The 25,556-nt window shown below is 42.2% G+C and overlaps 1 protein-coding gene across 2 annotated transcripts in view; it reads left to right on the forward strand.

Moving 5' to 3' along the window:
• PPM1L (protein phosphatase, Mg2+/Mn2+ dependent 1L) overlaps positions 1-25,556 on the forward strand; it is a 180,613-nt gene that overhangs the window by 112,719 nt on the left and 42,338 nt on the right. For both annotated transcript variants that reach the window (XM_081190575.1, XM_081190576.1), the window contains exon 3: positions 23,952-24,122. In XM_081190575.1, the coding sequence (XP_081046701.1) occupies positions 23,952-24,122 (171 nt within the window). The remainder of the gene's footprint in view (positions 1-23,951; positions 24,123-25,556) is intronic.

Below are 25,556 nucleotides of genomic sequence, written 5' to 3' on the forward strand. Positions count from 1 at the left end.
GACCTCTGATAGCATCACCATACATAAGAGCTGCACATTAGAGCTTTCCATCACGAACTCTCCTGTGAGTTTTTGAGCAGTAACATGCCATTGTTTCTGTAGCCATCTGATGTAATAATAGCAGCAGCTCCAGTCCTTGGAGTACCACATCCTTTCATTCCTTCTGCCTGCCTGTCATTGAGCATGCCAAGGAAATGTGAAATAAAAAATTGTTCACACCAAAACCTCTCAAGGCTTTGGATGAAGAAGGTTGGTGAGAGGGTCGAGCCCTTCAGCGTCTTGCCAGTGGCCCAGTGGTAATCTGTCCTTCCAAATTAGAAAAGGCAATAGTCATCCTGAGATTAAACGTAAAACTATGGTTTGGCACTCTGACAGGAGTGGCCTGCCAGCCCTCACTATAAGGCCCTCAGGATTCTCCCCAGGCTACCCTTCAATACAGCTCTGTCATAGTGCCTTTGCCTGGCTGGAATGTGTCTCTGAACTGTTGGTAATCCATGCAGGGGTGTGTGTGTGTGTGTGTGTGTGTGTGTGTGTGTGTGTGTGTAACTCTGAATTTTGTACAGCTGTAATTCAGGCTTATGTACAAAAGTAAGACTCACATGCATTTCTCCTTTTGCCTCTGGCCCCACCCACACCAACCTGTGGATCCTATAAGTTTGCTCACAGTAGAATGCGGCCCTCAGACTAAGTAACTTTCCCTACTCCTGCCCTACAAGAACCATCAAGGAGCCCTGGGCTTGTTGCATATTCCTCCTCCCCTACCTCAGTCCCATCTCATTTGCCAGTTTCCATCCTCCTTTCGAAGTTTGAGTCAAGCCGTAATTCAGTACTTCATCAGAACCAGAAAACAGGTTTTCACTTGACCTGAAAATCAGGATCAATTGCCTTGTCACAGAGATCCGCTCTCTGTTTTTTTGCCTCAGCAGGAATCTGGTATGTCAAGCCAATGGTTATTGATTTATTTACACCTCGGAATTTTAATAATCTACTTTCTCTGTTCAATCTTTGCTATGGTTTTTGTTGTTGTGCTTGTTTCTCATTTAACTGTTGATGTTGCGATTTGTTGAATGGGAAAGCAGAGCATAAATGCTGAAACACGCAAACCAGAATTGTAGGACCTGATCATGCTGCCAATTTGCAGAGACCTTGGCATGGCTCCTAAATCTCTTCCCTTCCCTTCTGCCAAGTGTTATATCATTTTAATAATATCAACTGCTCTGTGTGGGTTTTGTGTCTTCTATTACTATACTCTAAGGTCTTCAGATGAATTATGCTGTCGGAAGTCCAGTTCAACATTTCTCGTGTTATATTTTCAAATGCCAGTTCTATTTAATCTTCCTGAAGCAGATGCACACATTGTCCTCACAAATAAGCATGTACATTCTGTGCTATAAACTTCATTATCTAAACGGGCTTCCGTATAACTAACACATAGCATTAAGCAGAGTAGCTAATGTTGGTAGACCCAATTATACAGATCCCTTCTTTTAAACAAACAAGCATTAAAAGGAAAAAGATTGACAAGTGTATTTTGAACATACCATAAGTATTTGAAAACCTCCATTTCCTCCTTTATTTCGACTGTCTTTCAATTTTGCCATGCTGTTATCTGGAAATACTAATAGCCATAAATCCATAAATGGATGATGTCAAGGAGGATCAAGCCCTCTTGTGTTCAAAGCATTAAGCTGGAGCCATGTCCTACAGCAGATGGCCTTTTCTTTCCATTTCATGGACACCAGTTCTCACTGGGCAATTCATTATTTTCTACAACTGAAGCAGCTGTGGATTACTGTAATTATGGATTTAATATATCCTTGACACCTCAGTGTGAATACTAATTCAAACTTAGCACATCTCCTTGGAACTACCAGATTAATTTTCTCATGGCTATATGATTTCTGATTTGAAAAAGGACTTTGAGGGTGCAGTGATTTTTGGCTCCTACAAAATCAGTGTTTTTCAGAAATGGTCGCATTGACTTTGTGCTGTTGTTGTTGTTGTGTCTTTGGAGAATCTGGAGAGATCATTTCTGCCGCCTTTGGCTTCTAGGTCATAGGTTCTGGTTTTTGTTTTAAGTTCTGGAGACTGGTAGGAAAAGACGTCTCAACCAGCAGGTTTATGGTGATACTTTCATAGAAAAATGCAAGAGATCCACATGGAAATGACTTCTTTCTTGCTGAACCGTAGCAGTGTACCAAATATTCTAAAAATGTGTTGCACCAAGGGAGTGCTATTTCTGAGTCCCCCATAACTATTTTTAAACCTATTCCTTTCCTTTGAAGAGTAAATGTTTCTTGCACTTCCCAAGCGTGCTTATTATCTTCCACAGTCTGTGCTGCTTTTAATATTCTAGGTTTTGACTTCAGAATTATTACCAAGAGGCTGCTATTCTTTTGAATGCACATGAGGTTTGCCCCAGTGTGATTCCATTAACATCACTTGACTTATTCCTGTTGAGGGATCAGAAGGAGTCCCTAAACATCTCAAGACATATTCTGACTGCGAATCTTTATGTTCAGCTTTCTCAGAAAGCATTTCAAGTTGCATACATATTTCTGAAGTTGAGACACATTTCTTTTCAGATATTTCCTGGGTTTAAGTGTGTCATAAGTGGGAATTCATTGAATTGTGGAGTTGGAAGGGATCCCGAGGGTCATCTAGTCCAACCACCTGCAGTGCAGAAATCACAATTAGATCGTCCATGACAGATGACCATCCAACCTCGGTTTAAAACCCTCCAAGGTTTAAAACCCTCTACACAACCTCCTGAGGGAGTCTGTTCCATTGTCAGCTCTTATCACCAGAAAGTTCTTCCAGATTTTGAGTTGGAATCTCCTTTCTTGTAACTTGAAGCCATTGGTTTGAGTCTTAGCCTCAAGAGCAGGAGAAAATAAGCTTGCTCCATCCTCCATGTGACAGCCCTTGAGATACTTGAAAATGGCCATCATATCTCCTCGGCCTCCTCTTTTCCAGGCTAAGCATACCCAACCTCCTCATAAGGCTTCGTTTCCAGACCCTTGATCATCTTGGTTGCCTTCCTCTTCACGCATTCCAGCTTGTTGATATCCTTCTTAAATTGTGGTGCCCAGAACTGGACACAGTACTCCAGGTGTGGTCTGACCATTGCAGAATAGACTATTACTTCCCTTGATCAGGACATGAATCTTCTCTTGATGCTACATTAGGGGGGTTTTTTTGCTACCGCATCACAGTGTTGACTCATATTAAGCATGTGGTCTATTAACACCCCAAGATACTGTGCGTTACGTAACCAAGCAAACTCCAGTGATACATGGGAGAAGTCCAAGGGTGGTCAAATGTGAACATTCTAAAAATGGCCAGTCTTGTTTTTTTAAGGCCACGGTTGCCAGAGTTGTGCCCTCAGGAATACCTGCTTTGGGCCACATGCTCTGTCTGTGCAAAACGAGGCTTCTCCTTCACTGGCCCTGAACACACTTTCTTGCCCTAGCTGGGTCCCAGGTTGCAGCAAACCTTCCACCAAGGCTGTTACAGGCACAGACAACAGCAACATTCAGGGCCAATCCACGGTGCAATTCCAGGAGAGCAGTGGTTCCAACAAGGGCTCACTCAGGTAAGAGGCAAGTCATGAAGCAGGCTGATGTCCTATTGAGCAGGTGTCGGAATCAACTGCAAGAAACATCTTCCAAAAAAGACGGGAAAGGGGGTTGGGAATGAAGCAGATGGGAAGGAAAAGTGGCTTTCAGCACAGGAAAACCTGATTTATTTTTAGCAACAGGATTAACCATGTGTAATTAATTTACTTGGTAGCGGGACACAGTTGCTGGGCAGGCAGGGTGAGTTGTAAACCCCTTTAACAATAGCGGCCATAAATTTCTGGTGAAGGCTGTGGGGAAGGGAGCCTTCATACTGCCAGTTTCTGATGCAGGAAAATCTGTTTTATAAATGATAACCTACCTTCCAGCTAATTAGTTTCTTCAGCGGCATTATGTAAGACCATGCTTATCTTACCATAAAGGTTTTCTTTTGCGTTGTTTTTTTTAAAATGAAAACTCTGTGCATATTTTTCAAGGTCTTAGTAGACCTGCTTATTTCTATGTAGCCTTAATGCATTTTTTTGCGGGGGGGGGCAGGGTTGTGGAGGGAATAAGGCCATTTAGAAGTATGCCCATAAAATATTTCTTACAGGCATATCTATTTTTTCTGCTTTTCATATCTGAGGAAAGCCAGGATATTTCGATGGGGATACTTCTCAACCACACACAGAACATTTTTGTAGGTGACATTAATGATACACTCCCTCCTTTCTAATTACTTAGCATTAGTTTTCAGTTTTCAGGCTTCAGTGTTACTCACCAGCTGCTGTTGTTACCCAGTAAAAATGTGGAGCAATTAAGAATGAGTTTGTTTGTTTTTTGTGTTATGGATCCCTATATTGTGTGCAGTTAATGGTTGTTTAAGGCAAGCCAGATTCTATCAGAGCATATGTAATTTCAAACAAGTGTTTCCCAAAATTCCAATATCTGAAAAATGCCTATAATCTTGTTTTGGTGTTTTCTTAACAGCCATTTCATGGCAACAAAATCAGCAAAAAGGAGATGCGCTTCCATTTTCCATGATGAAAACCCCAAAAGGTTTTGCTGTAGAGAATAATTTTATACAGTATTTACATTTTGTTTCCTCCCCCTCCCCTTTCTGCTTCTGCTGTCGAGTCCCTAAAAAGCCACTCCCTTTCCTCCCAGCAAGGAACCCCATTGCTGCCACAGGGTTCCTTGGAGGGGGTGGGCTTTCTCCACCCCTAGCCACTTTTTGGGGGGAATGCAGCTGTTCATTCTCCCCCCACCCCTCCATTGAAAGAAACAGTGGTGTCTCCATTGATTGTATGGGGTGTGGAGGAAGAAGGTAGCACCCCCAAAAAACTGCTAGTGGGAAAGAGTTAAAAATGTAAAGACACCCGCTCCAGCCATGATACTGTTGCCTTAAGAGTCCTTGACAAGGGACCCCCTCCACTCGTTTTTGGTAATGCAGAGTCCCCCGTAAGCAAATCTCTTCAGTTGCATAAAAGGGAAAAGTAAAGAAAAACTTTGTGTTGTGTTGTGTTGTGTTGTGCTTGCTCTTAAATGATAAGGACACCTCTAGCCACTCTTGTGGTTGTGTTACGCTGGTCAGAAGCACTCTGAGCGTTCTATGCAACACACATCAGTTCAGCCGGAGCGTGGCTGTTTGTACCCTGCTGTTTCCAGGTCAGATTGTGCCTCAAAACAAAACTCTGGTCAGTTTCTGTCAGGTGCCTGTTGCGGTTGCTCGAGAGTAACCAGGCAGGACTCCAACCTTGTGTTTTACAGGCGTTATTTTGGTGCAAACTATTTACAGCCCCAAAGCTCATGTCTGGCTCAATTGCTAGCAAAATCTGGGAGTGGTCTTTTTTTTGGACCTCCCCCAACATAAAAGTTTCGTTACCCCCAACCTTCTCCTCCCCTCTTTGCGCCTCAGGCTACTGCGCAGGATGGGCGATGGCAAGGGCATGCTCAGGCTCGGTGTTAAGACTCTTCCTGGCATCCTCTGGTCCTTGCACCTCTTCTCCACTGGAGGTGGGGCTTTCCTCCTCCCCGGAAGAGGAACTGCTTCGCAAGATTTTCAGAGGCTCCCTGTAACACAACTGCCCTTCTATTTCTCGCCTCTGAGCCGATGGCAGTTCCCTGACAGTTTCTAAACAAGCTGACTTCAAATCATAGGTTATGAATCTGGCTTCTTTAACTAACCAGAGTTTGTGTTACCGTAAGCAATGCTAAGACAGGAGCCAGTGCGAAATGAAAAGTGAATGCAAGCGTTCGCCTCTTGGCCATGGAGGCAGGAGGAAGAGAAAGATGGTGGCTGGGGGAGCCCGTTTGGGTGTGTAGCTTGGCATTACATGGGCTATGCAGCCACTGGATCGTCTGGCGAAATCTCCACGGTTTTTTAATAATCTTTCAATGTGTTCTTAAAGGCCATAAAGCACTTTGCACATGCTGATGGCTATATAAATTATTACTAATATTTATTTATTTTTAATTTTTTAAAAAAATACTGCTCTTTAAATCCATGCTGCCCACATTGAAAGCTCCAAAAACACACATCATTAACAAGGGTGTGCAACTATCCCTCACCCCCATTAGTCTTCTTGAATAGATTTATGGGGGAAGTGTGATTCGCTTTCAGACTCGCCTTTGCTTTTCCCTGTGCAGAACATAGCAGTCTTCAGCAATGAATTAGTATGGATTTTTAAAACTCCTTTAGTTTGACTATAGATTTTTCATTAAGCAAAAAAGACATGATGTAGGAAAATAGACTGTAGCTGAAGGACACTTAATTACCTTTCAGACTGAGGCCGTTACACAGTGCACATACTGCAGGTTGTCCCTGTGAGGGGTTTTTTTAAACAGGTTCATTTGAAATGACTAAGAGGAAATATGTAATTTGGTGAGCATTGCTTCTTTTTTACCTTGTTCATCCCTGAGGAAGCAACTGACATCTGTTAGTTCAACTGGGTACTTTCACCATAGCCATTAATACTCTCTTTGACTAACGGAAGATTACATGGCATGAGCTTTTCAGCCTCTCACTAGAGCCAGCAAGGATTTATTATTTATCTTGGCTGATTGAAATATAGGGGATCCTGAACAGCAGAGGAAGATACTTTGCTTACCAAAACAATCTTAAATTGCGATTTCTTTCTAGTTTCCTTATGCCTGCATCAAGTTGGGATCATGTACATGCAACTGAAAATACTAACACATTTATTACGGCATGCGCTTGTGCGGGCTATCATCTGCTTTACCAGGTGCATAAAGTGTTATCCTGAGTTACAGGAGTGTGTTTTGGAAGAGGGGGATTGTAAACGGTGAGGTTAGAGGGAAATGAAATGAAGAAAGTGACAGACAGTGATATTTAATGAACTAACTGTGGTAATTGCCCAGAGTTCTTGATCACACAGAAAACGTGGCATTGGTAAACTAATTAACATATATTATGAGGCTAAAAATCTTCAAAAGATGTAGTATAAAGCTTAAATAAGACTCAAGGGAGCAGAATAAAACATCATAGACCAAAACAGATTTTGGAGGCCTGGGAAAATAACAAGGCTTTTGCCTGTCAGCAGAGTAAGTGCCAGGCAACACGGTCTGGGAAGTGGATTCTACAACTGAGGTGCTACCACTGAAAATGCCCTTTTATTGATAGTCATACCTCACCTGGCAGGGGCATTTGCCTCTAAAAGATCTCAGAGTCTGCATAGGTACATGTAAAAGGAAACTGTCTTCGTATATGTGGATCCCAAGCTATGAAGGGCCTTAAATATCAAAAACAGTTGTTTGAATTGGTCCCATAAATGGAGTGGGAACCAGGGAAGATTATATATCACTGGCATAATGTGTTCATACTGGCAGCCACATTCTGAACTAAACTGACGTTTCTGGCACTGCATACGATTCACTGTACTATTCCAGACAGGAGACTATGAAGCAGAGTGTCAGGGAACTGCCATCAGCTCAGAGGTGAGAGGTGGAAGGGCAGTTGGATTACAGGGAGCCTCCAAAGATTGTGAGAAGCAGCACTTCCTCCGCAGAGGAGGGAAGCCACGCCTCCAATGGGGAAGGGATGCAGGGCTCGGAGGATGCAAGGGAGAGCCACAGCACCGAGCATGAACAAAGCGGGGAGGAAGCAGGTCCCCCTTTGCCCATGCCCTCTCAGTCGGTAGGATGGGGGTCAAGAGACTACAGTGGTGCCTCGCAAGACGAAAAGAATCCGTTCTGTGATTCTCTTCGTCTAGCGGTTTTTTTCGTCTTGCGAAGCAAGCCCATTGAAGGATTAGCGCTATTAGTGCTATTAGCGGCTTTTAGCGGCTTATCTGCTGATCGGATCAGCTGATGAGCGGCTTAGCGGCTTAGAAAAAGGGGGGGAGGAAAAAAAACCAGCAGGAACTCGCAAGACATTGTCGTCTTGTGAAGCAAGCCCATAGGAGATTCGTTTTGCGAAGCACCTCCAAAACGGAAAACTCTTTTGTCTAGCGAGTTTTCCGTCTTGCGAGGCATTCATCTTGCGGGGCACCACTGTACTCTGCTGCGCAAAGTTTAAGGACTGACCACTCCCAAATTCTGCTAGTGACTGAGCAAGACATGGAATTGAGACGTTCTGCGCTGTGAATGTTTTTGCACCGATAATAAAGCCTTTGAAAAGACCAGTGGGGGTCTTGCCTGTTTGCTCTCGAGCAACCATGCCGGCACACATAATACAGAGATTGGATGGCCATCTGACATGGATGCTTTAGCTGAGATTCCTGCATCACATGGGGTTGGACTGGGTTACTCCCAGGATCCAACTCTGTGATTCTGTGAAGGCATGTATAACAGATGCAAGGTTGTCTTTGTCCAAGTGGAGTCATATCTAAGTCTCCCACCCACTTGGTGCCTCTGTTTGGTTTAGCATCCCTGCATTATGGACTTGATCCTTCCAGGAATTCCTTTCAAATTCCATAGACAGCAAATAAGAAATGTAAGAAATTAAAAAGCAATAGTATTTAATGCGATGGATGTGCTGTCTCCCTTCTTCAACCACTGCACTCGAATGAAGCTCACGAGCCACAGTTTGGGAACATCTGTTCTGGAACAAATTGAGATTACTAGAACTCTTCAGTTGTCAAATGGCAAGCAGTGAGACCTTCATAAGTGTGTCTATAAGGCTACAGAAGCAATAACCTTAATTGTCTGAATAACATTAGATCAACCCAAAGAATTAAGACGTAGGTGTTCAAAATACGAAGTGCATTTTGTCTAGCTGGTGGAGAGCTTTTGAGCTACAGGCACATTTCCTTGAACTGTCTTAAAGCAGGGTGTGAGTTTCATCAAGGCCGAACAGAATTGCTTCTTTTGATAATCAGTCTAAGCCACGATGCTTCCAATTTTTCCAGAACTTCATTAAAGCTCAGCTTGGATCGTTGTACAGTTGGAAACGGAATGAAAAAGGAGAAGTCCACATTCTTCACACTTCATTGTACACATTTATAAAAGTCTTAATGGCTTCCAGCTTCAGTTGAAAAATCAGTGTTTTACAGGCAGTAGTGGAGCAGAGAACGCCCAGTATTATATGTCTCGCATGCCTCAGATATTTCCCAAGACATAACCTATTTCAGATAACAGTTCCTCAGTTTTGCTCTTAATATAGTAACGTATTCCAGTAGATCATATCTCAGAGTATATAGAAAGATGTCTCTGAAAAATATGTACATCCTATACATATCTATTTATGTGGAAATCTGTATTGGTCAGTTTTGGGTTTTTCCATGGTGATATTTAATGGTAGTTTTTAATAAAAATCTAAGATTTGCCCTGTTGGGTCAAACTTCACCACCTGGCTGTCAGATTTCTGAATACTGGTTGGCTGGAAACCATAGTGGGGGAAGGGCTGTTGCACTCAGGTCTTGCTAGCGGGCTTCATAAACCTATGGTTGGGCAATGTGAGAAGAAGATGCTGGACTAGATGCGCCAGTGGCGTGATCCACCAGACTTCTACATTGTTAAACCAATGATCTATCTAGTCCCAGAATCATAGAACTGTAGAGTTGGAAGGTCCCCAACCTGTAGAGGGGTCATTCTTGTCCAATCCCCTGCAATGCAGGAATCTTTTGCCCAACGTGGGGCTTGAACCCACAATCCTGGGATTAAGAGTCTCATGCTCAGGGTCATTGGTTTGTTTTGCTATTGTTAATGTTTTTATTATGTACTTTGTGGTTTTATTTTGTATTTAATGCTGTTAATTTCTCTAAGATCTCCAGATGAAGGACAGTATACAGATTTAATAAACTACTGCTACTAATAATAATTTTTTAAAGCACACCTAAGCTAGTGGTTAGGGATGTGGGTGGCGCTGTGGGTTAAACCACAGAGCCTAGGAATTGCTGATCGGAAGGTCGGCGGTTCGAATCCCCGCGACGGGGTGAGCTCCTGTTGTTCGGTCCCTGCCAACCTAGCAGTTCGAAAGCTTGTCAAAGTGCAAGTAGATAAATAGGTACTGCTCCGGCGGGAAGGTAAACGGCGTTTCCATGTACTGCTCTGGTTCACCAGAAGTCGCTTAGTCATGCTGGCCATGTGACCTGGAAGCTGTACGCCGGCTCCCTCAGCCAGTAAAGTGAGATGAGTGCTGCAACCCCAGAGTCGGTCACAACTGGACCTAATGGTCAGGGGTCCCTTTACCTTTACCTTTAAGCTAGTGGTTAGTCCATTGAGAAGTCATGCCTTGTGCATGTCTTATCTGATGTCACATTGGGAGTGTTTGTTGGGAGAATATGCAACAAATTTACATGGGAGATGAGCAGGCTCCTCTCCACATGTATTCGTTGCCTGTGTTTGCATATAAGAATCAATCATATTTGATTTTGACCATGGTTTGCTCAACAAATCATGAGTAATCTCCCATGCAAGCAAACATGCCATGGTTTGCTTCTCCAAAGCTTGACTTGTTTTCCAGTTGCTCTTGCCTTTGAAACTTGGTGCATTTCTGGGGTAGAGTGGCCAAACAAACTATGTCTTCATCTCATAGTTTGTTTGAAAAAGCAAACCATGGTTAGCCTGCTGGGCTGGTTTCAGACATCCAAACAAACTAAACAAGCCATAGTTCCAAAGTGTTGTTGTTAAGAATTTGCAAACCAGACCACTGAATACCTGGAGGGAGCCCCCATGTATAAAATTGCTGTTCATGTATAATTTCACCTGCTACATTTCTCAACTGTAATACAGTGGTGCCTCGCAAGACGAAAAGAATCCGTTCTGTGATTCTCTTCGTCTAGCGGGTTTTTTCGTCTTGCGAAGCAAACCCATTGAAGGATTAGCGGATTAGCACTATTAGCGCTATTAGAGGCTTTTAGAGGCTTTTAGCGGCTTATCTGCTGATCGGATCAGCTGATAAGCGGCTTAGCGCTATTAGCGCTATTAGCGGCTTTTGGCGGCTTATCTGCTGATCGGATCAGCTGATAAGCGGCTTAGCGGCTTAGAAAAAGGGGGGAGGGGAAAAAACCCAGCAGGAACTCGCAAGACATTGTCGTCTTGCGAAGCAAGCCCATAGGAGATTCGTTTTGCGAAGCACCTCCAAAACGGAAAACTCTTTCGTCTAGCGAGTTTTCCGTCTTGCGAGGCATTCGTCTTTGCGGGGCACCACTGTAGTATGAATTGAAACGGGATGAGGAGAGAAGTGTTTGCTTTTAGTGAAAATACTCCTGTGGCCAAAGGCAAATTAGATACATAAAATGTTTCTCTTTAAAAACCAGAATTACTGCATTTGAAGTAGTGATTATATTGTATATTCCATGTCACTCCACATTTGAGTTCTGGGATGCACACATTTACTGTTGCAATAGCACCTAGTTTAAAAGTGCAGTTGTAGTAATAGGTGGTGTAAATCTTTGCTCGACAAATTACAGGCACGTAATCGGACATATAATCAGATTAAAAGAAAACATTTTTAAAAGAGTGGAAGGTTCATTCAAGGATAGACCACAGGTGCGACTAGAAACAATATTTGATGAATTATTTCTTATTTCTTACCTATGATTGGCAAGGAATGCCTCAACTTCTAAATATCCACAGTAAGGCCTCATTAATTTAATGGCCTGAGGGAATTCAAAATGTTTGGTTAATTATGATCTTGCCTAAGAGGGATAAATGTTTATATGTGGTTATATGCGCCGCTGCTGCACGATTTCTGTTCTTATTCTGAAGCAAAGTTCTTAACCCGAGGTAATATTTCTGGGTTAGCGGAGTCTGTAACCTGAAGCGTATGTAACCTGAGGTACCACTGTACAGGACATAGAACATGAGGAGACTGAGGGTGATGGCAGACATAATGTTGGAAAGAGGTCACAATACGTTCTTCACCTGACATATGAGCCTATCTTAAGAAAAGACCTGCTGGATCAAACCAGAGGCTCATCTAGTCCCATAGCCAGTTCTCACAGTAGCCAGCCAAATGCCTTAACTTCCTCCAGATGTAACAATTTGCATGGCAGATTAATAATAATAATAATAATAATAATAATAATAATAATAATAATAATAATAATTGTATTTATATCCTGCCCTCCCCAGCTGAAGCCGGGCTCAGAGCGGCTAACAGCAATAAAAGTAACAAAGCATTCTAAAATCAATATTCTAAAATCAATTCAAAATCAAATGGCAAGATTAGCCATCGGTCTTGCCCTCCAAACCCACCCCATGTTTCAAGCAGGGTTCCCTATGTTTTATGGGGCATACATCAACCATAAAATTTCATACACCACTCAGCCTAATTTTTAAAAAGCACAGCAGCACCATAGAAAAAGAAAAGCACCATCAACTACAGAACAGATGTGAATCTAATCAGAACGGCAGGTCACCACTGAAGCATCATTGGAACAAGATGTTCTTCACCAGCTTTCTGAAGGTTAGCAATGAGTTGTACAACTCTTCCATGAGAAAGAGTTCCATGGTGCTGCAATCAAGAAGTCTCTGTCCCATGTCCAGTGGCGTAGCGTGGGTTGTCAGCACCCGGGGCAAGGCAAGTAATTTCCGCCCCCTAACCCGTGGATTTTAGCAGGGGGCAGAGAGCTGCGAGTGCGAGCGCGCGCCCCCAGATGTTGCGCCCAGTGCAGCCGGCCCCCCTGCACCCCCCACACTATGCCACTGCCCATGTCCCCACCAGCCCTTACTTCCAACAGTGGTGAGACACATAGCAGATATTTCCTCAAAGATCTCAGTGGGAGGGAGGGATTATGTGGGAGCAAGTGAGGGGTTCTTTATGTACTCTGACCTCAAAACATGTAGGCCTTTAAAGCTGATTGAGCTCAGAAACAAGGTAGGCATCAATGTAGATCCAATAATGTTGGAGATGGGGAAACAATTACAGCAAACTTAAAGGAGTGTCTTGAGTCAAATCAATGCAAACAGAGTGAGCAGTCATGCAGTGCTGCTGAATGTGTCATTCCAGAGCATCACTGAACTTCATTACAAGTCTCAGTTGACCTGCCCTTCCTGAGTTTTCACGGAATGCTATGTCCCATATCCAATAAAATCATTGAGATACTTGATGAGGAATATTTTTCTTCCAGAAATTAAAATTGCCATTTTAGCTGTGGATAGCAAATCTGTCTTCTTCCACATTGCTTTTGAGATAACCTATTAAAATGTCAGCTGGAATTGATAGGCACTTGCCTGTTTCAGTATTATGTTCCAAATGGTCGTAACCATTTTGAACTTGGAAAATGCAAGTAAAAAGCCAGCGTGACTTTCCCCTCCCCTCTAACATGCAATGTGATTTAAATTATGCACCTGCTTCATCCAAATGGAGCTATGTACAATTGCTATTTGATTTTTGCAATTAATCTATTAAATTAACGGATTAATTGTTATGATTCATTTTTCCAGATAATCAGAAGGTCTGGATCTTCCTACTTTTTTTTTTAAGGAAAGCTGATATTTCAGTAGAGATTAGATTAGAGATTAGAGTTTGTAGGGCAGCAGTTGAAGAAGGAGCAAAAAGGGTTTTCTTGTGTGTGTGTGTTTCTTGTGGCTGATTAGCTGTTTTCCCTGTGTAAAGGTCAGAGGGGGCAGGGTTTCTGTTGAGGCAGGGGATTAGCTGTGGGAGGAGCTTATCAGAGTTTGTAGGGCAGCGGCGAGCGCCTAGCGGCGCGCGCAGTTGTATCAATCTTTTAGATTTAGGGGAGCTAGTCTGAAACGTTTGTTGGGGGAGGGGGAGACCTAGGTTTTTTTTTTTTGTGGGCGAAGTTATTTGTCCTGTCTTCAAGCTTTTTATGATGGAGGACCTCTGTAGCCACCCCCAACAACACGATCTCAAGATGGAAGGGGAGGGAACAGCTGCAGTCGCCTGCGATTCCTGCGCAATGTTTGCCATCTTGCCAAAGGTTGCAGGCAGCTTCACCTGCAGCAATTGCATGTTGATTGCCCTTTTAAAAGACAAAGTCCAGCAACTGGAGGAACGTGTAGCTACGCTCCAAAGAATTAGAGAGCTGGAGCTCTTCTTGGAAGCAACAGAGCACACCGTCCCCACCAAGGAGGAGACAGGGGACTCCCCTGAGAAGGAGGCTAGTTCATCAACACAGGAGCCAGATATATGGAGAAACGTGACTCAAAGAAGTAGGAGGCCCAGGGTTCACTCTGATTGTTTAGAAATACACAATCGCTTTGAGGTCCTCTCCCCTAGCATGGAAGACGAAGAGCAGACTCCATTTGAGGATCTCTCCCTCATTACAGTCGATCAGGTATATGAAGACGAGCAGCAAAGTCAGTCCTCAGGGAATGTGCAGGCGACCTTGGAACGGACAGCTCACGGAAGAACCCCGACCAAACCCAAGAGGAGGCGTGTAGTGGTGATAGGGGATTCCCTACTGAGGGGAACAGAAGCAGTGATCTGTGGGCCTGACAAGATGTCTCGGGAAGTGTGCTGTCTCCCCGGGGCTAAGATCCAAGATGTAACTGAACGACTGCAAGGAATCATAAAACCCACTGACAAATACCCCTTCCTCTTGGTTCATGTGGGAACCAATGACACTGCAAGCAATAGCCTCCAGAAGATCAAAAGAGACTACGAGGCTCTCGGCAGGAAATTGAAGCAACTAAATGCACAAATTGTCATCTCGTCTGTCCTCCCAGTTGAACGACGTGGCCCAGGGAGAGAGGGGAAAATAGTGGAAGTGAACAGCTGGCTTCGCAAATGGTGTAAACAGGAACGGTTTGGATTCTTAGATCACGGACTGCAGTTTCTTGAAGATGGACTTCTGGCAAGTGATGGGCTGCACCTCACAACGGTTGGGAGGAATGTTTTTGCCAAAAATCTCAGAAACCTCATCAGGAGGGCTTTAAACTGACTAATGTGGGGGAGGGAGACAGTGCTCCTGAAGGTAGGAGTCTATCAATTAATGAAGATGATCATCCAAATGTCATAGACCAAATGGAGCAAACAGCACGCGGACCTAGTGGTGGGAGGAAAAAATCCTTAAATAAGAGACACGGGGGAATGATTAATGGACTTCAATGTCTGTACACTAATGCGCAAAGCATGGGAAATAAACAAGATGAACTTGAGCTCTTGGTACAGCAAACTAAATATGACATAATAGGCATCACTGAAACCTGGTGGGATAAGTCCCACGATTGGAATGTAATAATGGGGGGATACAATCTATTTCAGAGAAACAGACCAGACAAGAAAGGAGGAGGAGTGGCGTTATATGTCAGGGATGTGTATACCTGTGAAGAGATCCAAGATTTAGAACCTCAAAGCCAATGTGAGAGCATTTGGGTCAAAATTAAGGGAGAGAAGAATAACAGAGACCTCATTGTGGGAGTTTACTATAGATCCCCAAGCCAAACGGAGGACATAGATGATGCCTTCCTGGAACAGATGGCCAAGCATGCAAAAGGAAGGGAGATAGTAGTAATGGGGGACTTCAATTACCCGGATATTTGTTGGATGTCAAACTCAGCCAAGAGCATAAGGTCAAACAGATTCCTCACTGGCCTTGCAGACAACTTCATTGTCCAGAAAGTGGGAGAAGCAACAAGAGGAACAGCCATTTTAGATCTGGTCCTAACCAATGTTGATGACCTGGTTAGTGGGGTAGAAGTGGAAGGATCATTAGGCGCGAGTGATCATGCTCTTCTGAAGTTTACTATACAGCGGAAAGGAGCAGCCAAGCATACTAGGACTCAATTTCTTGACTTTAAGAAAGCCGACTTCATAAAACTTAGGGAAGTGCTGGGTGAGATCCCATGGACAGTAATACTAAAAGGAAAGGGAGTTCATGATGGCTGGGAGTTTGTTAAGAGGGAGATAGTAAAAGCACAACGTCAGGCAATACCAATGAGACGGAAACATGGAAGGTGCCTAAAGAAGCCAGGGTGGCTATCTAAAGAACTTTTAACTGAATTAAGATTAAAAAAGGATGTGTACAAAAAATGGAAAAGGGGGGAAACCACCAAAGAGGAATTCAAACAAATAGCCAGCACGTGTAGACACAAAGTCAGAAAAGCTAAAGCACAGAATGAACTCAGGCTCGCTAGAGAGGTTAAAAGCAACAAAAAAGGCTTTTATGGGTATGTTCGTAGCAAAAGGAAGAACAAAGAAACAGTGGGGTCACTCAGAGGAGAAGATGGTGAAATGCAAACAGGGGACACAGAAAGGGCTGAACTCCTCAATGCCTTCTTTGCCTCAGTCTTCTCCGATAAAGAAAACAATGCCCGACCTGAAGAATTTGGAGCAAATGATTCAGCAAAGGAAACACAGCCCAGAATAACTAAGGAGACAGTACAAGAATATTTGGCTAGTTTAGATGTATTCAAGTCTCCAGGGCCAGATGAACTGCATCCAAGAGTATTAAAAGAACTGGCAGATGTGATCTCAGAACCACTGGCAGTCATCTTCGAGAAATCCTGGAGAACAGGCGAAGTCCCGGCAGACTGGAGGAGGGCAAATGTTGTCCCTATTTTCAAAAAGGGGAAAAGAGAGGACCCAAATAATTACCGCCCAGTCAGTCTGACATCAATAGCAGGGAAGATTCTGGAGCAGATCATTAAGCAAACAGTCTGTGAGCACCTAGAAAGGAATGCTGTGATCACCAATAGTCAGCATGGATTTCTGAAAAATAAGTCATGTCAGACTAACCTGATCTCATTTTTTGACAGAATTACAAGCCTGGTAGATGAAGGGAACTCAGTGGATATAACCTACCTTGATTTCAGTAAGGCATTTGACAAGGTGCCCCATGATATTCTTGTAAAGAAGCTGGTAAAATGCGGTCTTGACTCTGCTACCACTCAGTGGATTTGTAACTGGCTGACTGACCGAACCCAAAGGGTGCTCATCAATGGTTCCTCTTCATCCTGGAGAAGAGTGACTAGTGGGGTGCCACAGGGTTCTGTCTTGGGCCCGGTCTTATTTAACATCTTTATCAACGACTTGGATGATGGACTCAAGGGCATCCTGATCAAATTTGCAGATGACACCAAACTGGGAGGGGTGGCTAACACCCCAGAGGACAGGATCACACTTCAAAACGACCTTGACAGATTAGAGAACTGGGCAAAAACAAACAAAATGAATTTTAACAGGGAGAAATGTAAAGTATTGCACTTGGGCAAAAAAAATGAGAGGCACAAATACAAGATGGGTGACACCTGGCTTGAGAGCAGTACATGTGAAAAGGATCTAGGAGTCTTGGTTGACCACAAACTTGACATGAGCCAACAGTGTGACGCGGCAGCTAAAAAAGCCAATGCAATTCTGGGCTGCATCAATAGGAGTATAGCATCTAGATCAAGGGAAGTAATAGTGCCACTGTATTCTGCTCTGGTCAGACCACACCTGGAGTACTGTGTCCAGTTCTGGGCACCACAATTCAAGAAGGACACTGACAACTGGAACGTGTCCAGAGGAGGGCAACCAAAATGGTCAAAGGCCTGGAAACGATGCCTTATGAGGAACGGCTAAGGGAGCTGGGCATGTTTAGCCTGGAGAAGAGGAGGTTAAGGGGTGATATGATAGCCATGTTCAAATATATAAAAGGATGTCACATAGAGGAGGGAGAAAGGTTGTTTTCTGCTGCTCCAGAGAAGCGGACACGGAGCAATGGATCCAAACTACAAGAAAGAAGATTCCACCTAAACATTAGGAAGAACTTCCTGACAGTAAGAGCTGTTCGACAGTGGAATTTGCTGCCAAGGAGTGTGGTGGAGTCTCCTACTTTGGAGGTCTTTAAGCAGAGGCTTGACAACCATATGTCAGGAGTGCTCTGATGGTGTTTCCTGCTTGGCAGGGGGTTGGACTCGATGGCCCTTGTGGTCTCTTCCAACTCTATGATTCTATGATTCTATGATTCTATGATTCTATGATTCATAAATACCTGACTAATCCCTTACTGCCATTTTGGATAAAGAATATTTTCAAGTGCATACAGTTCTCCTCTGAATCTAAAGAAGATCTTTCTAACTAGAGAATAAACTCATGCCTTACCTGAAAGAAATTATACTCAGAAATTTTTATTATTATTATTGATTGGAGTGATAAAATGTAGCCATTTACAGTTAAATTGCATAAGGTGACTAGATAATAACTCTCCAAGGTATTTCGATATTGTCAATGGCTTTTTAAAAGTTTAACCTGTTACTTTGATTTCCACAGTTTAAAGCTCAGCATGTTTGCAGAACCATATTATGGCATTTCAATGAGTTCCAGACAATATTCATATCCCCTCTGTTTCTCATCAATTTCACAAATGTTTCTTTTTAAAAGTCCCAAGAAGAAAAAATAAAATAAAACGACCTATCTTTCTTTTAATAAGGCTCAATTGCCAGTTGCAAACACGCAAACACCATGTGTCAACCAAGTCCTTCTGCCAAAAAAAGGAAAAAAGCTTGTAAAAATTCCATGTTTCTTTTGGAGCATTTTTTGGTTACCATGGAATTTGAAGATATATGGACTATAAAAATGTTGTTATTAAACTATAAAATAACACACACACCCATTAAATAATAATAAAAATCCCCAAAAGATTTTTCATCCCAATGATGATGAACAACAAGCCTAGTAGAAGTCTTAATGCTCCACATTCAAATACTTTACCATCCCTCTCTGCTGGGTCAGTATATCCATTCTGCTGTTGTTTTTCACAAAACAAAAAAACCAGATGTCAGAAGTTAACTGGAAGCAAGATGAATTTAAAGGTAGACCTAAGAAAGTTGAAATGTGTGCTGCAAAAACTGTTTATATCATTGCTGCCAAATACATGTGTGCCTAAGCATCCTTCAAGGGCAGCAGGACCTTGTCTGTCCCCAAAGGATGATGGAATATGAAATCTCTGTAATATCTCGTCATGCAATGGGAAAGTTGGAGGAGGTGGAGAGAGTATATGAGAGCACCATAAATCTCCCTCGTAGGAAATACTTAGATGCATTTTAGAACAACTTTGAGATGTTTCTAATTTTTCCATTTTTCAAAAGCATTTCCTGTTGCAGCGGCTTCGTTTGTGTGTGTGTGTGTGTGCGCGCGCGCCACCATTTGCTTTAGAGAAAATGCTGATTTGCCCCCCCCCCAAATCCTTGAACTGTGTTGAACTGATACAAAGAGGACTGGAGATTTCCAGATGTGCAGAGGCCCTTTGCAACATTCTGAAGTCCAGCATTAAGACAAATTACATTGATTCACTGAAAAGAAATATTGCACACACTGGGTTGAACGCAGAGGCTCTTCCTTCAACAGTTGAGTTGGAACCTCATCTGGATCCAACTTGTATTTCTGTTGCACGTACTAAAGTAATCCCAAGTGCTTTGCAAATATTTACTACTTTCGCATCACCCTGAGTCAAGTCAGTGTAAACTTAAGTTGTCTGAAGGTGTCTATTGTCTAAAGTTGTCCTGCATCCCTGTTTGACGGTAGCAGAATAGACCAGCTGCTTCTAGTTAGCAAGGACAGCAGCTTCATACATTCCTATGCTGCTCTTTCACAATTCCACAGTGGCCCCAGGGCTAATTGCCTATGCTGTGATAACTGAAAATCAGGAAAAGTGCAACGTATTTTCTAACCCACATGGTTGCAAATGTGTTTAGATCAGAATGCTATACGATGTGAGCCATTCAAAAATGCACATGCACATCTCAGGCACTTGCTGAGCTTGACACCAGTGTGCCGATGAACTAAAACAATTACTGTATGGCGTGTCTTCTTTTCGCTTCCTAGTGCTGGAAGCAAATGACTATTTAAAACCTAGCATTAAATATCTTGTGCTCATGTTGCAAGTTAATTTGCATTTGATGGAATAATTTCATTCGTTCTGCACTGCCTGGCTTCTAGACAAATTGAATATAACTTCAGTGATACGTGAGGGCTTCCTAACACAATTAGCTGTAGAGTTAGGGAGACTAAATATAAACCTGCAGAAACAAACGAGACTTGGATTGCAGGGGACAATTTATAGCCAAATCTCACAAGCAGAATCTAGCATTTCCTGTGCCGGAGCCCATTTTCCTTGGAAACTGGAAAGGAAGCACAAAAGTTTCACTGGGTCCTTTCCCATTGCATGTCGTCTTTGATTGTACTTTGGTTGCAGCCAAGAGAAGGAGATCGGAGGGATTTTTTCCCTCCTTCTCTGTTTGTAGTTTAGTGTCATAGACAGGAAAGCCGGAATCAGTGGTGGACAAAGTTTCATCTTGCATCTCTTCACCCAAAAGAGAGTAAAATGGAAGACCCTACATTGTTTTGTGACTTGTCACTCTGCCCTATTTTTAATCACAGCACAAAGACTCAGCGAGGCTTCCTCCTAAAAGTGGAAAGGGCGGCGTCTCTAGACATAACCTCAACATATTTTATCAGCAGGCTCTGCCTTTGCCGCCTTAAGACTTAGAGCAGACTCAGATGCTTGAACTCCCAGAGGGAACAAAAAGCATATCAAGTCCTGCTTGTTTCTGACATCCAAAATGGGGGTCATGGAGTGATGCATGAACTTTTTCTGCTTCAGGAACACAAACCGCTTTCTTGATAGGGACAGGGAAGATACAAAGAATTGTTAGGGTTTTTAACAGTGCCTTTTTGTGTGTTTATTGTGAACGCCTGGGAAGTATAGAATTGGAGGGCGGTATAGAAAAAGCTTTAGATATATTCAGTAGATGAAAACAGGACTCGCGCCCCCCCCCCCATTTCTTCCTCTGCACTCAGATTGCTAAGGCTGGGAAGTTTATGAAAAGGGCACAGAGAATGGGGATAGAGAAAAGTTTTTATCCCTCTTTCGCAACTCTCAAACTCATGGACAATGCAGTTAAGTTTTGAAAGTTTCAGGACAGGCAAAAGAAAGTACTTAAGCTATGGAACTTGCTCCCAGCCACCAACTTGGAAGCCTTTGGGATTAGACAAGTTCATGAAGGAGAAGACTATCAGTGACTGCTAGCCATGTTGGTTATGTTCTGCCTGCACTGTGGCTGACGACTTGCATATAACTGGGGCAGCAGCACATGTTTTCCAAGGTTGCATCTCCCCAAGTGTGCTCAAGTAGAGCCATTTCAGCTTCCACCAAACATGTGGACTGTGCTTGGTCACAAGAGGTCAAAGGACATTCTGGGTTGATCTGGGAATGAGTTTGCATTGTCGGTATTTACACACACATCTGGGCAAAATTTCACTGGATGTAGTTCTTCAGTTCAGTAGCAAAAGTGATCTCAGGAATACATTCCAGGTGGCAACGTTTATAAGTTTTGTCCAGTATTAAAGAAGTGCACCACTTGTTAACATTTACTTCAACCTTGAGGCATCGTGGCATTATCAGAGCTGGCTCTATCATTAGGCAAAGTGAGGTGGCAGCTTCAGGCAGCAGCTTTTGAGTACCATAAAAGGGTAAAGGTTAAAAGGGTAGCAAATTATTGGTTAACTTTTCATCTTATATTGGTTACAATGGGACAAAATTCAAGAGTTGTTTTCTTGTCTTAGAATGCTCTTTATAAAATAATTTATAAGTCATTAATCTCCAGAAGGTGTGGGACTCCAAATCCATTCAGCCTCAGCCAGCAAAGGCAATGGCCAAGAATGATGGGAATTGTAGTTTAGCAGCATCTTTAGGGCACCATGTTGACTATCCAGGGCCTCTTAGCTCATTATTGGTGGGTTATTGTTGTTGTTTACCTTTGCTAACCATTTTTTACCTTTTACTATTCGGGTTAGAAGCTTACTACTATCAGTTTATGCATTGCCATATATTTGGCTTAATGTTGCCAAGATGTTGTGTATTCTTTAAAATGCAAATTCAACATTGTGTACTTTGCTCTCCTGCTGAACAACTCTGCATATTTTGGATATCTTCCAGGCCATTGGCTCAAATAATGATGCGTTATATTGTTTATTGGCAATCTGTGCTATTTAACAACAGTTCATTGGTGGTTGAGTGCCAAATTTAGCTATAGCTAAATGTTCTGAATAATTTAATCAAACAATGACTAATTGAGGGAACTGTACTTAAATTACCAAAAGCAAGCATTGCTCTTCAGCCATCCTGCTGAGGCGTTAAATGATCCTTCAGCTAGAAAAACTTTGAGTCAGCCCAGTATATTGGTGATTTGCCAAGCATCTTTAACAAGTTGGGCATATGGTGGCTGTTCAGCAGCAAGAATCTAGCAATGTAAACAACGAACATATGATTGTTTACACCACAGCCATTGTTTACATCCTAGCCATTGGGCTTCCATTTGCACCTTCCATTCATTCACTGTAATTCAGGCTTTCCTTGATGAACAATTCACATTTTACGTGACAGTTGCATTTTTATTTTTTTTGAAGAGTGAAAAAGAGGGCACATTTTCCAACTTCTATATTTAACTATGGATCGCTATGACTATTCTCATTTTACATAACCTTGAAAAAGAGGACATGTCCTGGAAAAAGAGGACATATAGCAACCATATCAGTGGAGAGGAGATGCATTTCTTGAAGCATGGACATGTTAGAAAAGCCACAACTGGCCACAACTCCCTGCTCTTTGTCCACAGTTTGCTTGGAGCCATGCATCTCTGTTAAGCACGTTTGCACATATAAGTGGCAAATAATAGCTGCCACATAAAGTGCCCAGTGTCTCATATAATATTGAGATGGCAATAAGCGGATTTGTCAAAAAAAAAATTTCCTCAGTATATTAATTCCTTTGTAACGTCAGAGAATGTATTCTCCATTCTTGAATACCAGCTGAAATGATAGTAGGAACCAAAGTGTTCTATGAGTTGGTACCTGGGGAGGGGGGTACCTAAGGCAATAGCCATATTTATATACGTTTTAAGAATCTCACAGTGTTAAGTAAGGTTAGTTCATTCCTCACTTAGTCCCTTGTGATATCACTTTACAAAGATTGCAACAGTAAATATTACTCCAGTGATATATTGGGGAATTCATATCTAGTTTCTTGTAGTCATCTAGAAGATAATATTTCTTTTTAAAATATGATGTGGAGCCCACAGACGTGGTTACCATGAAACCAGAAGTAAATAGGGTAGAGATCTGTGATAACCAGATCCAATGAAATCCAGAAATTAAAATTGTATTTTAATATTTTGTTGGATGCCGCCCAGAGTGGCTGGGGAAACCCAGCCAGATGGGTGGGGTATAAATACTAAGTGGTGGTTGTTGTTGTCGTTATGTCTCAGGGGAGGCAAATGCTCACAACACCTTATTACTGCAACGTGATTTTTCAAGGGGAGGGGAAGCTAATTCAGAAATCAAGAACCATACGAAGAACAGGGCCAGACCTCCCATTAGGCATGGGGGACAACCGCCTGAGTGGCTGACTTTGGGAGTCATAAAGGGCAGCAAATATTTTCCTCTTTAATTTTTATTTGTGTGTGTGTGTTTATACTGCCAGGGAGTGGGAGAGGCACTTGTGGAATATTCTGCCTCAGGCGCCAAAATAACTTGACTAGCCTTGGGTAAGAACATAATAGTCCACCCTGTTCTAATCAGATGTCTTGCAATAAGTCTGCAGGCGGGACCTGAGTACGATAGCACTCTTTGCGTTTGTTGTTCCCAGCAGCTGGTATTCAGAGACATACCCCTTCTGATATTGGAAGCAATATATAGCCATTATGGCTAGTTGCCATTGATATCCTATCCTCCATGAATTTGTCTAAATCCATTTTAAAGCCCTCCCATTCTAGCCATCTAGAATGGATGTACATCTTCATTCTGTGGTCATGGATTTTGGAATTTAACTGTGTGCCATGCGAAGAAGTACATCCTTTTATTTATTTATTTATTATTTCACAATTCTGATGTTACTGCATTTTTTGAAAACGTTAATATTTTTGCATGTGTTTAAATACGCCTGTACAAGGAGAAATGTGACAAAACAGATAAATCAAGTAACTAAGCTTTACCCAAACAAAACTAACTGGGTTTTCTCTTTCTTTCTTTGTTTCTATAGTCAGCAGCAGAATATGTGAAATCCCGCTTACCTGAAGTCTTAAAACAGCACCTTCAAGACTATGAAAAGGACAAAGAGAATAGTGTTTTGTCTTACCAGACCATCCTGGAACAACAAATTCTGTCCATTGACCGAGAAATGCTGGAAAAGTTGACTGTCTCTTATGATGAAGCAGGTATGTTGACAATTCAGGTGGAATGTCCACCTGTGGTCTTTCGCGTGGTGGAGGATCTTTGAAACTGCAGCCATCCTAGTGACATGATTTGTTACAGCACATTCGCTTCTGCAGAACTCTCACTTCTTACACACATACTATGGACAGCAGTATATTTCATTTTTTTTGTTTGGCATCCTCCAGACTACGATCTGAAAAGAAAATTGCTTGCTCTGTTCATCTGGTAGACAGAATGATGAAATAAAGAAATTTTCCACTACAAAGAATTTTTAAAGATGAATAACTATCCACATCACATCACACAGTAAGGGTTAAAACATCCCTGTCCCTGATTGCACAAATCTCTAGATTTTATACCACAATTTGTCTCTTGTTTTGCTTGACTTATATGGCTGAACCCTGTTGTTTTTCTTACCATCAATCCTACTGCATCTGTTCCTTTAATCACCACTTTTTTAAAAACCCATCTGGTTTATATACACAACACAATAAAGGACAGTAATTCAGTTTTATATAATCTGTAGAGCAAAGCAGAAATCAGTGACTTGGCAAACACTTCAGATGCATGTATATTTCATATCTTTTTGTGATTGTAAAGTGAGAAAGATATATGTTTTTTATATTGCGTGCTCGTCAGATGATCCACCCATCTCTTTTCAACTTTAGGCATAGGGAGGAAAAGTAGATGGCAGAAAATTATAAATGCATCTAAAAAGGGAGGGAAAACACAACTTTTTATCCCCATTGGAAAATATGTTTGAACAATAGGAAAGAAGTGTGAAGCATCTCCCCCATTTGTTTTTCCTTTTTAAATTGGGGTTTTTAATGCTGAAATGAGGCAATCATGTCAGATTTAAGAGCTGCATAAGCAAGTCTGGAATAAAAGTCTTTTGTGAAAAGCGATTTTTTAAATATATGTACCCTCCGAATGGCACACACTGCAAATATGAGTCCTGTATTTATGCCCATAATGAGGAAGATAGGCTGCTTTAGTATTCTAATCAAGTCTCTTGTTTGGTACAAGAGGAGTAATGGTGCTACCTGTTCTGAAGCGAAGCCTGATTATGACTGCTCTGTGAAATATGTGTGGTTTTCCTTTTTTTGAAGAAAAAAAAGGAAAAGAAAAGCCCACAAAATAATAATACTCGAAGCAGATGTTCGCAATTCCAAATCCTTCAGCCTTTCAGCTGCATGACAATTCTAAGCATAACGTTTCCTCCTGCAACGATAGACTTCAGTGCTTTGTCAAACTTCTTTCATTTTAATGAGAAGGTCAAACTGCTTCTCAGCTCTACATGGCGTGCAATAGGTGGAGTGCTGGCGGAGGCTGGGTTTGCAAAATGGAAGAAGAGAGGCAGTAGTTTTAAAGTGAGGAAATTATAAGCACTTCAGGTGAAAGTATAACTGTCTTCATATACATCAGCAGGATGGCAT

The sequence above is a fragment of the Podarcis bocagei genome (genome assembly GCF_964188305.1).
Source record: "Podarcis bocagei genome assembly, chromosome: 4".
Classification (NCBI taxonomy): domain Eukaryota; kingdom Metazoa; phylum Chordata; class Lepidosauria; order Squamata; family Lacertidae; genus Podarcis; species Podarcis bocagei.